General features: G+C 47.7%; 1 protein-coding gene across 3 annotated transcripts in view; it reads left to right on the top strand.

Moving 5' to 3' along the window:
• CAMK1D (calcium/calmodulin dependent protein kinase ID) overlaps positions 1-13,446 on the top strand; it is a 434,038-nt gene that overhangs the window by 408,742 nt on the left and 11,850 nt on the right. For all 3 annotated transcript variants that reach the window (XM_077897218.1, XM_077897217.1, XM_077897219.1), the window contains 2 exons: positions 4,145-4,257; positions 5,626-5,704. In XM_077897218.1, coding sequence (XP_077753344.1) covers positions 4,145-4,257; positions 5,626-5,704 — 192 coding nt within the window. The remainder of the gene's footprint in view (positions 1-4,144; positions 4,258-5,625; positions 5,705-13,446) is intronic.

Here is a 13,446-nt window from a genome sequence, read left to right as displayed (position 1 = left end):
TTCATGGAAAATCTCCTTTATGACATGCGTCCACACCCAACAGGGACATTTAAGGTCATCCAAACCGCATTGCCTTCTCTACAAAGATAGGCCAGATTGCTCCCAACACTGGGCCTTGCCCATTGAATTCTTCTGGAATGCCTCTTAAAGATGCAGAGTATACTGCCTCCTGGTAGGGGTACTGTATGGGAAGGAGTCAGGGTCGGTGGGATCTTTGAGGGCTCCCTGGGCTGGGGCAGAGGTAGGTTCGCCTACATCATAGATCCTTGTCTCTGTTGCAGAGCCCAACCAGGGGGCTCAGCAGCCAAGATGAAGCCTCTTCTTCAAGAATGCGTTTGTTCATCCAAGCATTTACTCAGCATCTGCTATGGCAGACCCAGGGCTGGCCACTGAAAAATCAAAGATGAGAGTAAGACCTAAGACGTGGTCCTGCCTTAAGGAGCTTGAGGATAGGTCAGGACAGCAGGGCAGCATGCAGTGTAGGAAGTGTCACTAGGAAGGGCCATCCACTGCCCCGGCGGCACAGAGCAGAGCACCTACCACCTGGCAGAAGGGGGCTAGGTCTTCCTAGTAACACCCTAGCTGGTCTTCAAGGGTATTCCAGAGGCAAGTGAAGGGGGAAGGGTAGCCCAAGTCAAGCACATACCTTTACCTTGGTCCAGAAATAAAAAGTGCCCAGTGGAGAACACACACTGAGCATCTTAGCATTTAAGACCCAGAGTGTGGGAAATGGGGTTGGAAACATCAGAAAAGATAAAATAGTATTACCTGACATAGTGTAATAAAAAAAAAAGTGCTAACTTAAAAAAAAAAAAAAAAAAAAAAAAAAAAGGAAAGGTAGGATCCAGTCACCAGGTTCTACTTCCAGGTGAAGGAGCAGGTGGGCAAACTAAATAATGACCTACAGAGAGCATTCAAAGTCAAGATTGAAACATAGGTTCATTTCTCAAGCCTCCTTCCCTTGAGTGAATAAGCAAAATAGTTAAGAACACAAAGCTGGAATCAGATGGAGAGGCCTGGACTCCTGACTTTGCTCTGTATTTCAGCCTTCGAAATAGGAGTTATACAAGGGACTGTGACCCTAAGCTTCTTAGCTGCTGAGCCATAAACACCACTAGACCCAAGGTGGTAAAGGGAGGCTGGGAGAAGTTACCAGGAGGAGGAGTGCATGGTAGGGTGTGCTCCTTCAGAGGAACAGTGGCCCTCAGTCAAAGGGTAGAGATGGTCTGAATGCTGGATGAGAGGGGTCAGGCCAGTACGTACCCTTGTCCTGTATCTCCCCCTTCTTTCACCATCTCCACTGGGGGCCCCCCATTGGCCAACTCATACCAGATGTTACGGAGTTCACCCCTCACTTAGGGATACAGGTCAGCCTCCCAGGGCACAGAGTGAGTGGAAGGTGGCTCTAAAGTACAAACAGAAGGTGTCAAGGATGCCCACCTCCCGGGGAAGAGAAGCTTGAGTGAGATAATACTTTAAAGCTCTTAGTGGTATTTTTTACTCAAAACAAGTGCCTGGTCAAGGTTAAACTAGAATCTAGCAGTACATTTGCACCAATGTGCCACAGGTAGACAAGATGGCAAAGTAGGAAAGACTGAAGGGATCAGGGTTCTCCCTGGATGACCATCCCGAGGCTGGGAGGGATGCAATCGATGAGCCCCGGGGACATGTGTTGCCCATAATTGGGCATGACCATCAGTCATCGGGGTTGGAAGTTTAGATGTTATTCTGAACCACAGACTTTTTAGGTCTAGAACAGTTGAGAATGGCTTTATGGTCTTTGGGTACGCATGGTGAGATAATTTGTACGTTATTTAAATGGTTTGATATGTAAAATAAGAACATAGAGATTCCACTTACAAAGAGGTCCAGACCACGGAAGTCCATGTTCTGTATATGGAGAGAAATAGGTCAAAGTTGTTTGTTCTCCTATTTGGACCCTGAACACAGACCTACTAATGCAATAGCCTGGCCAGGGAGCTCTGCGAAATTTCTAGATCTGGGGAAGATGCTACGACTTCTATTTGTCCTTCTTTTCATTTCCCCATCCTTATTTTTAAAATCCTCTTTCTTAACATTAACTCAGTCTCCAGGTTAGATCCACATCCTTTTCTTCTGTCCTCCATATAGCCGCATAAACAGTATTCTATCCCCCACTCCAAAAACCAGAAGAAATTGGGATATACATTAAGAAAACTGGCACAAGAAGAATAAATCTTTCTTAGAATTTTCTTAAAGATTTTTCCCTGTTGAAAAGAGTGCCAAACTGTAAAGTAAAACACACTCAGTTGTTAATAAACAAAAACCTCACATATCTAAAATTTAGTTATTTTCCAAGTCGAACTAACATTTTGCTCTGTCTGCTTTTCCTAATATGCACATTTCATTTAAGCCCAAATCCTCATTATGGGAAACATTTACATATCCATCTCCAGGCTCCAGGGTTTCCTGGGCAGTAAAATATGCGCTCGGTGGTTTCAGAAGCACTGGCTCTAATTCATTTTGCCAAAAGCAGCAAATCTTTAAAAAATGAAATTTTCCAGGCACTTAGCCCCTAAATCAACCTTGTGGGGATAGATGAGTTTGAATCTCATCGGCCCGCAAAATGTCTCACAGCCTTTAAAAATGTCATCGGCCTTCCCCCTGGGCAGCAGGACCGGTGACACCATGTGTCACAGCAGGAGCAGCTGAAGAATGAGTGTACCAAGCCTGCATCTTGAACCTTATTGGGATTACTTATTTGCCCACAGCCTAATCCCTCACAGGCCTGTTGATTCCTGTTCACTTGTTCTCATTAAACAGGTCTCTAGGCTGGAGTTGGGTCTTGAACAAAGTTTGGCTAGCTGGGGGAGATTCAGGGCTCGTTTGTGGGGAGAACTCCCCCACTGCGTGGGTGCCCCCCACTGGGCTGCCACAGGCCCAGAACCAGGGTCTACACCATGCTGCTTTGCACCTGGCCTTCTAGAATCCAACCTTGCCTCTTCTCTGTCTGTCCCTGAGAGCTATGAGCTAAATCTTACCCCTTCCCAGGATGCCCTGCCCCATGTGGGCCTCAAGCATGTACTAGATCCCTCCCTAGGTCTCCTTGCTGTGCAAGCCAATTGAAAGAGGGAGTCATAGAGCCATAGTGTCTTCATGCCACAAAGAATATTAGGAATTTCCTGGTGTGGCCTCCTCATCCAAATGAGGAGATCCTGGTCCAGAACATACACCAGTGGCACCTGTACTGATGGTACAGGTCACATCAGAGCAGAAAGCAGAAGTGGAGTGAGAGCCCGTAGTAGTCTCAGGCGATGAATTGTATTGGGAGTGTGTAATGAAAATTTCTACTCGTGTTATGCCAGTCAGATAACTGTCAGTATCTCTAGAACTACATGTTACTTGCACCAACATCCTAATATTATCTTTTGAAAAATCAATTTTGAGGGTCGCCTGGGTGGCTCAGTGGTTGAGAGTCAGCCTCCGGCTCACGGCGTGATCCTAGAGTCCCAGGATCAAGTCCCACCTCAGCCTCCCCTAGAGGAGCCTGCTTCTCCCTCTGCCCATGTCTCTGCCTCTCTTTCCATGTCTCTCACGAATAAATAAATAAAATCTTCAAATAAAATAAAATTAAAATAAATCCATTTTGAAAGGGTTTCGGGGGGGAAAGCGGTGATAGCATTATGACTTGTGCCGACTTCTGCTTTTATATTTAGTGTGTATTAATGACCCAAACTGGAACCTTCCAAATTACCCAATTTGGGCCTGGTAGGTTGATAATGTGCATGTGAGGGCAACTTACAGCAAGTTGGTTATCAACCCACTGACCGTTGGGGATAACGTTACAGACAGTACGACCAATAGCACTTACACACAGAGGGTTTAGGGGTTGATCTGGGAATATTACAAGGCTCTGGTTAATAACGTGGAAAAAAAAGCTGGGCTTCCGTATGTGTTCACCTTTTTGCCGTCCATCAAATCGCAGCTTTAATTCTGTGCCACCTCTGCCCACGGAATGTGTGATTTCTCTGCTCAGGTTGTATATGCAACACACAGTGCAGGTTTACTCCCCTTGAGTATAAACGGCTCTTCCTCTGAGGCGGAATGGCCAGTGACCACGGTGGACATAGAGCCACACGGGTCCTGACTCTGTCTTATCTTCCAGGCTCTGTGGCTACCCTCCCTTTTATGATGAAAATGACTCCAAGCTCTTTGAACAGATCCTCAAGGCAGAATATGAATTTGACTCCCCCTACTGGGATGACATCTCCGACTCTGGTAGGTGTCCAGGTGCCCCAGGGCTGGCCCCCAGGACCCCTACACTTGACCCGGACAGGCCTGAGGGTTTCGGGGTGGTCCTGAGGCTCCCAGGGAAGCTCCGTGAGCTGCGTACTTGACTTGGCAAAGCAGAAGACAGGCTGGGGGCCTCTGCCTGGAGCCACACTGAGGGTCGGGGCCGACTCCCCTACCCCCTCCGCAAGCCATGCCCTGACCTGGGCACTCCAGGACTGCCGCAGTGTAGGCTAGTGTTCATTGAGTGCTTGCTGTGTGCCGAGCACTGTGAGCTCCGCACACGCACTAATGCACTCAGTCCTCTGGGATGTTCCCCATTTCCTCTTCAGGGATAAAGATCAAAACCAAGGCTCTGGTGGACTGACGAGCCTCTCGAGCCTCAGTGTCCTCCTGACAAGGTTGGGATGGTAACAGCAGGCCTCCCTACCACAGAGGGTGGCACAAGGCCCAAATAAAATAATAAATGGGGCAGAGCCATTCCCATCCTGCTGAGCTGTTCAAATATCACATGTATTATCTGTGTTATTTCCTCCTCACTGGAGACACTGCTTTATTCCTCAGTCTTCTAAAAGCTGGTGCCCTAGTACAGTTCTCCAAGGCCTGCAGGGAAAAGCGGCATGAGGAATGTTTGATTTCTGAGCTCAGAGGGCACAGTCCTCCCGCCAGGAGCCCCAGTCCTGTGGGCAGAGAGCTGCCAGGCCCTGCGATGCCACAGGTCTCTGGCCTGGCACACAGGTGTCACCCTCAGGTTCTGTGACCCAGTCCCTTGTGTTCTCAGGGTCCCACTTCTGGGTCCTTCCTCATCCCAGGCCTCCTAGCGCTCTGCCCTTCCCCACCAGGGCACATTTTCCTGCATCGCAATTTCCTGCTCATCATAGCCGCCTAAGTGGGCTGCGTATCCGCAGTGCCTGCACAGCTCGGCGGCCCGAGCAGGGGCTGCGGGGACCTTCTGGAGTCAGTAATGTCTAAAACACAGAGAGGACGTCAAGAAAGCAGCTTCCCGAAGCAGTGAGCTCAGTGAGAGGCACGTGATGACAAAGATGTTTGATCTCTGAACCAAAGATGTCCCTGGCTGCCAAAAGGAAGGGCTTTGGGTTGCGAAGGCAGGGTCCCAGGCCTGGCTTGGCCGCCTCCCCATTCACCGTGTTCCCTCTCAGACTGCCAAGTCGTGGCTTCCTTTTCTCCCAACTGCGGAATCCTGTGGGCCTTTTGTGCTAAAGCTGCCACAGGGTCAGCAGCAGGGCTGGCCTGTTTTTCAGGCTCCACACAATATTCTCAAAAACCTGGTGGCATCAAACTGTCGCATCCCAAGTCACAAACTGATCCCGCCCCTTGTGCTTTCTTTTTCAACAGCAAAAGACTTCATCCGGAATCTGATGGAGAAAGATCCAAATAAAAGATACACCTGTGAGCAAGCAGCTCGGCACCCATGGTAAGAGAGATCACCCACGGGGAAGACCGCACTATCTGATGCCTTCCCAGAGCAAACCCCCTCTCGGCCGTTCTCGGTTCTGGAATGATTGCCTCTCATTCTGACCACTGGCTCTCATCCCATCCCCACAGCAACACTGGAACTCTTCTGTTCCCTCGGCACACAGGCCTTTGAATGCACGGGTGACAAGTTCAGTGAGCAAAAGCTAGCTGAAGGTTTTTCATTTTACATGAAGTATTTTAGGATCGTTTTTACTGAAGGTGGTTCTCTAGGGAGGCATCAAAATTGGAGTTTTATTCCTTGAGCTTATTGTTCCATAAGTAAGTAAATTGATGTTATATATGTTTTTCTTTTTAAAATGCTTTTCAGGGTATCTGGGTGGCTCAGTCGGTTAAGTGTCCAACTCCGAATCTCAGCTCAGGTCATGATCTCAAGCCCCCCCGTCTGGGCGTGGAGCCTACTCAAAAAAAAAGAAAAAAAGAAAGAAAATACTTTTCAAGTTAATGTGTCTTCAACCCCAGCAGCATTTATTAATGCTTGTGATGTTCCATGACACGCTTTCAGCAGTGCTCTTGAGGCCACCTTTTCCTGTGACTTACTGGGTTTGAAACCAGCTTCATTATCAACTAGCTGTTACATTAGGTTTATACTTAACTTCTCTAAGCTTCAGTTTTCTTATCTTTATTTAAATTTTTTTAATATTTATTTATTTTAGAGGGAGCGTGTGTGTGCAGGGGAGAAGAGAAAGAGAAACCCAAGCAGACTCCACACTGAGCACGGAGCCCGGTGAGGGGCTTGATCTCATGACCCTGAGATCACAGCCTCAGCCAAAAATAAGACTCAGATGCTTAAATGACTGCACCACCCAGGTGCCTCCGATTTTCTTATCTTTAAAATGAGAACATCTGTAAGCTAGATGATACCTAGCTTACAGAGTTGATGTAAGAAATAATTGAGATCATGCCTATCAGGGGTTTAGCGCAACGTCTGGAACATAGCAAACGTTTTGTTGGTTATTATCATTAAACCACTAGGAGCATCCATTTAGAAACAGAGACTGGGGATGGTAAAATGTATTGTATGATGACAACAAACACTTTGACTTCAGGAGAAATTCCCCTAAGAAGCAGTCTAGGAAACTGCCACTTGTGTGTTCTGCTGTCCACTGTGGCATTTCCTCCATAGGGTCACATGCTGGTTTGTCTTCCAAAGGGGACCTGCTCAGGGGAATGTCACAACCTGGTTTCATAGTACAGATGGCCACTGATTTAACGATGTTTTTGACTACGATGATGCCAATGTGGTGCCGATTCAGTAGGAACCCTTCCAGTTTTGAATTTTGATCTTTTCTCAGGCTGGCTGTATTAGGGGAGATCTCCTCATATGATGCCCGCTCTGGTAGCCACAATGCCCTGTCAGCCATGTGATCATGATGGTCCATAACCAATACCCTGACAGCTGTTCTATCTCTTATACAGCCATTCTGTTCTTCACCTTCAGTGCAGTGTTCAATAAATTTCATGAGCTGTTCAACACCTTAGCATAAAATAAGCTTTGTGTTAGGTGATTTTGCCCAACTGGAGGCTACCGTAGTGTTCTGAGCACGTTTAGGGTAGATGAGCTAAGTTATGTTTGGCAGGTTTGGTGCATTAAGTGCATTTTTGCTGTATGATATTTTCAATTTATGATAGGTTTATAGGGACATAACCCCTATTGTAAGTTAAGGAAGTTCTGTATTTTCATTTATGACAATATTTGTCACTTCTTTTTTTTTAAAAGGTTTTATTTATTCATGAGAGACACAGAGAGAGAGAGGCAGAGACACAGGCAGAGGGAGAAGCAGGCTCCACACAGGGAGCCCAACATGGGACTCGATCCCAGGTCTCCAGGATCACACCCTGGGCTGAAGGCAGCACTAAAACTCTGAGTCACCGGGGCTACCCAACATCTGTCACTTCTTGAGCACCAATTCTATTTCAGATCCTATTCTAATTGTGTTAAAATATCATCTTATGGTTTCTTTTTTTTATGATGACCCAATAAGGTAGGCTTTATCTCTCCATTTCAGAAATAATAAAATTGATTTAGAAATAAAAGGTAACTTAGCCTTAGCCAAGACTGCATAGCCTCTACCTAACGGTAAAGCCACAATCGTTTCCAGCCAGAACTGATTCCAAAATAAATGCTCTTGACCACCACCCTGTAAGGAGAAGTAAAAGAAGGACAGGAATAGTTGAAGAGGAGGGAAAGATACTTCCAAATATGGAGACAGGTTTGGTCATTTATATTTTTAGTGAGTTTAAAATAAATGGTATTTTATTTTGTAATCAGTTACATTGGACAATAGGTCAAAGTGTGTGACGATAAAGTTAGTAAAGCTTTTCTTACTTTATCAACAATTGGCCCTCAGAGCTGTATGAGAACTTTGTCTTCTTCCAGTTTTATGGAAGTATGTAGTTGACATACACTGTGTAAGTTTAAGGAATAGAGCATAATGACTTCACATATGAATGTATTGCAAAATGATTACCGTACTAAGTGTAATGAACACCCATCCCACCCATCCCACCCATCCCCTTACGTAGGTCCCCAAAACAATTTTTTCCCTGGGTTGAGACCTTTGAGGGATTTACTCTCTAGTAGTTTTCCAATTGATGCTGCAGTCGGCCTAACCATAGCCATCACATTGTACATTACGTCCCAGCCCATATTTATCTTGTACGAAAGAGACTTTTGGGATGATCTGATGGAGGAGGAAAGTGATTTCTAAAGAGGCGAAGCAATTTGCTTCTTTGGACCAGTTCACTAATCCAGCCTCGCTCTGTGGAAGACAGGAAGGATGCCAGCCAAAACTTCGTCTCTCCTTCACCAGACATTTTTGAGAAACCAAAGAAGGGAGAGGTCGGTTTTGCTGAGGGGCCTGGCAGGAGACTTCCCAGAGGACCTGCCGCAGGCTGTCCAGGGAGGGGAAGGGAGGGGAGGGGAGAGGGATGGGGTTCTGGGCAGGGCCAGCAGCCTGGGCCTTGATCAGGGCCTAAACTGCGCCTCTATCCCAGAGCCACGGTGCTCGGTATTCTTTTTCTTTTATAAATTTATTTTTTTATTGGTGTTCAATTTGCCAACATATAGAATAACACCCAGTGCTCATCCCGTCAGGTGCCCCCCTCTGTGCCCGTCACCCAGTCACCCCCACCCCCTGCCCTCCTCCCCTTCGACCACCCCTAGTTCGTTTCCCAGAGTTAGGAGTCTCTCATGTTCTGTCTCCCATTCTGATATTTCCCACTCATTTTTTTCTCCTTTCCCCTTTATTCCCTTTCACTTTTTTATATTCCCCATATGAATGAGACCATATAATGTTTGTCCTCCTCCAATTGACTTACTTCACTCAGCATAATACCCTCCAGTTCCATCCACGTCGAAGCAAATGGGGGTATTTGTCGTTTCTAATGGCTGAGGAATATTCCATTGTATACATAGACCACATCTTCTTTATCCATTCATCTTTCGATGGACACTGAGGCTCCTTCCACAGTTTGGCTATTGTGGACATTGCTGCTAGAAACATCGGGGTGCAGGTGCAATGAAACGCCGGGACACCTGCACTCAGTATTCCTGGAGGAGGAGTGGACAAAGGAGCAAGGCAGCAGAGAACTCGAAGGGAAGGCCCGACCAGCAGGGTTCTGGCACCTGCTCCAGCGTAGCCTCTAGGGCAGCGTGAGCTTTGAGTCCAGGTCCCAGATTCCCTTTGTTACTGCATGGACGAGCTCCTGAGCCCTGGGCTTCCTTGTGTCGAATGAACCAAGATCATAAATAATAGTCCATATCCCATGGGGCTTTTCAAGGGATTGAGTAAGACATTACATACAAATAAGAAGAAGACCTAGTACCGAACAAATCTCCAATCTATATGAGTTGCTGCTAATTTATTATCATACTAAAGCAATTTGTACTTTCCCCATCGGGCATTGGGGGCCCCTGAGAGGTTTTGAGCAGATGATCAGATTTGCATTTCTGAGAGCTCAACTGGCTGCAGGATGGAGGTTGGAGGAATTGCTGGCGCTGGGCCTAGGGAGGCTGACAGGGCAGTGCAGACTGGAGGCCGGGCTGCCGCTGGCCCAGAGAAGGGTGGAGGGGGCCTGCCCGGAGCCACAGGGATGGAGCAGGATGGAGAGCAGGAAGGACATGCCAGGGCTGGGGAGCCACAGTTTGGGACAAGCAGGGTCTGAGCTTATTCCCAGGGTTCCAGTTGGAGGGACTGGGCAGGTGAGATGCCTCTACTGGGAGGTGCTGCAGCCTGTGCTAGAGCAGGAGGGAGGGCCCAGGACCTTCCACATGGAGAGCTTCGGGGACCCTTTGCTGAGTCCGGAGCCCAGGAAAGAGGTCGAGCTAGAGACAGATTTCAAGGTCATCGGCCCGGGTCACATCAGGATTTAGTAGCACGTGAGCTGCACAAATGGAGGCCTTTTTACTTCAGAGCTGGGTTTTTGCCAGTGCTTTATTATTTCTACCATGCATTTCAAAAGGCCCTGGAAGCCAAACATTAGAAAATGGTGAAAACGAATGCATTTGACTCAAATATCATTGAAATGCCCCACTGCCTGCATTTGTGATATCCTTGTTTCTCTTATGTCAAACTGCCTGGGCCAAGAGCACAGGTTCGACAGAGATCTAGCAGAAAGTGGAGTGATTACTCTGGTGAAGCTCAGCTTCTCAGCAGCACTGTTCTAGAAGCTGTGCTCTGGGCACATCGATTATATCCAGAGGACATGATCTCTTACTCTGCACTTGCTCCTCCAACTCAATCAAGGCTACCTGGAGCCTGGACGGCCTCAGGAAGCCACAGACCCCTTACCTTGGCCTCAAAACAGACTACTCCAGACAGGACAGGGCTCCTTTCAAAGCTGTCCATGTGTGGGGAGCACCTGGGTGGCTCAGTGGATTGAGGGTCTGCCTTCAGCTCAGATCATGATCTCAGAGTCCGCTTCTCCCTGTACTTCTGTACTCTTGCTCTATTGCTCTCACTCTCAAATAAATAAATAAATTTTTTTTAAAAAAACTGTCCATATAGAGGACCATCAGCCCATCTTGCCAGATGTTTCCTGTGCCTCTCTCACTTGAGGCTTTGCCTTCTCATGGTGGTGCATGGTAAGGAGCCAACAGCCTGCCCCCTGCCAGCCAAAGAGTAGGGTCTGGCAAGTGGCAGGCTGGAAGCCCATCCCTCTTAAGGGAAGCACCCTGATGAGGTTTGTTTGTCTGGTTCAGATTGCTCTGAATCTCAGTCTCTAGTTACCCTGACAAGGAAACCAACGTGATGATTCCCAGGCTTCCATGCTCCAGGCGAAGACACTTGGCAGTGTGCCCACCTGGGGAGACATGGTGTATTGGCCAGGCTGGATGGCATCTGCAGCCCCCTCCTCAGTGTTCGCTGAGACCCCTCCCCTCTCCTGGGCTCCAGCCAGCTGAGCCACAGTTGACCACAGGAATCGGGAAGCAGCCCACTAGGAGTCTGGGAGACCCCGTCCTGGGGGTCACCCAGGCATCACCAAGCCTGTCTTGAGCAAGTGGCTAGGTAAATGCAAACTCAGAGCTGTGGAGATACAGCAGACTAAGTACAAAACAGCAGAAGGCAAGGAGAGAGGAGTTTGATGACTTGCGTGTGGAGAAGGAGGCAAGACCTTACAAAGTGCAGTCTCTGTGAATGCCATCTGTGTTGTTAGCAAGGGGTTAAGACAGGAAAGCGGATGGGCACCTGGCTGGCTCAGTTGGTAGAGTGTGCGACTCGATCTTGGGGTTGTGAGTTCAAGCCCCATGTTGGGTGTAAAGATTACTTAAAAAGGAACAAAAAAAGGAAAGCAAAGGACACAAGAATAGAACATGGGTGTCCATAGCTATTTGCATGTGTGTATATACGGATTTATAAGGAAATTCTGCCGTATCAGAGGCATTGCTCAATTCCTAGGACCATCGAGGCAAAACCGGAGTCCCTTCCAATCCTAACATCCCGCGCCACCAGTGTTGTTGATGAATAAGCTGAAGCTAGTAGCACCGAGCATCGCGAGTGTCCTACGTTGTCGTTATAAACTCTCTGGCTCGTGAGCAGCAGCAGGCATTCCCAGGACAGTGCCCGTTTGAGGAAGATGGTGTGCTGTCATGGGCCAAGAGGGCCACATCTCTCCAAGGAGAGGGCCTCACGGGAGCCTCTGGGCCACGTCTGCCCTGCTGGGTCCTCCTCAGCCACAGCACTCCCCAGCACGGTGGGAAGTGAGCACGGAACATTCCTAAAATAATTGGAAGTTTGCATTTTCCTTGCATCTCAGCCCATGCTAACCCACAGAGAAGGGAGTCTCCCTGCCCCCCTCGCTGGGCTGTTTGCTTTGGAGCACAGCTCTGCCCTGCGGTGCTGCTCAGCCCGAGGAACCCCAGACTTCTACCACTTGTGCCTGCTTGTTTCCAAGAAGGCGCTGGCCACCGATGAGTTGGAATTGGCCTTCTATTCTGAGGCTGTAGCTTTTTCAAACGGTACAAGAGGAAACACTCAGATGAATTATCTAGAAGGAAAAGCCCAATGAAGATGTCTGCAGTCCCCTAACCTCGTCCCCCTTGTTTCAAATGGATTTGCCCAGTATTCTATTTCATTAGTGTGTGTCTGGGGAAAGGGGGCGACTGACAGTTGTTGGAAATGGAAACCTGGTTCCCTTGAGTTAGTTTCTGAGTGTCCTCTTGACTAAGTATTTCCAGCCCTGCTGGAGGAAAGACCAGAGTCTATGGTGGGAGGGGCAGGGGTTGCTTTTAGCTGGGAATATCAGACTGCATTCCAAACATAGGCCCAGCCTGGCACAGACTAAAGGTCCAGGTCATCAACCATGTTTTCAGTTCTCAAGTGAAGGGCTGGGTAGGTGGGGACATACTTTTTGCTCAGGGATGATTTCTTGTCTGAACAAGCCCTAAGCTTGTTCCCTTCGTGTCCTGAAATGCTTGTGCATTGTAGTGTGAGGCGTCCAGGCTGTTTTGGGTCTACCTTCCAGCCAGAAAGGACGGTCAGTGTTCCTGACATCTATCTGTCCCTTAACTTTCCAAGATGCAAAAAAATTATTTTGGTATCAGGTACCGACCTAGAATCTAATAGTTGTTAAAAGAAAGGGAAGACATGGAAGGTTCTAAGTGCAGAAGAGAATGAGAGCAAACACAGCTTCCTCTGAAACTGGGGGGATGGAGCGGGGAAGGCCAGGTGGTTCAATGTAGCGGAGGGATGGTGTTGAGGTTGAAAGGGATGTGTGGGAGAAGAATGAGCTGCAAAGGACCTCCAGGTGACCAATGGGACTGGAGATTGTGAGCCGAGAGAGAGGAGGGAAGTGTGAGATGGGCATAGGGGTATCTACCTATGATAAAGCTGAAGGAGGTAGGAAAATTGGACATCCACATGCAGAAGAATGAAACTAGACCATTCTCTTACACCACACACCAAAATAAACTCAAAATGGATGAAAGATCTAAATGTGAGACAAGATTCCATCAAAATCCTAGAGGAGAACACGGGCAATACCCTTTGAACTTGGCCACAGCAACTTTTTGCAAGATACATCCACGAAGGCAAGAGAAACAAAAGCAAAAATCAATTATTGGGACTTCATCAAGATAAGAAGCTTCTGCACAGCAAAAGAAACAGTCCACACAACTAAAAGACAACCTCTACAGAATGGGAGAAGATATTTGCAAATGACATATTAGATAAAGGGTTAGTT

Source organism: Canis aureus, chromosome 5 (genome assembly GCF_053574225.1).
Source record: "Canis aureus isolate CA01 chromosome 5, VMU_Caureus_v.1.0, whole genome shotgun sequence".
Taxonomy (NCBI): Eukaryota; Metazoa; Chordata; class Mammalia; order Carnivora; family Canidae; genus Canis; species Canis aureus.
The sequence above is the reverse complement of the archived record's forward strand: the minus strand, read 5'-3'. Positions and strand labels throughout refer to the sequence as shown.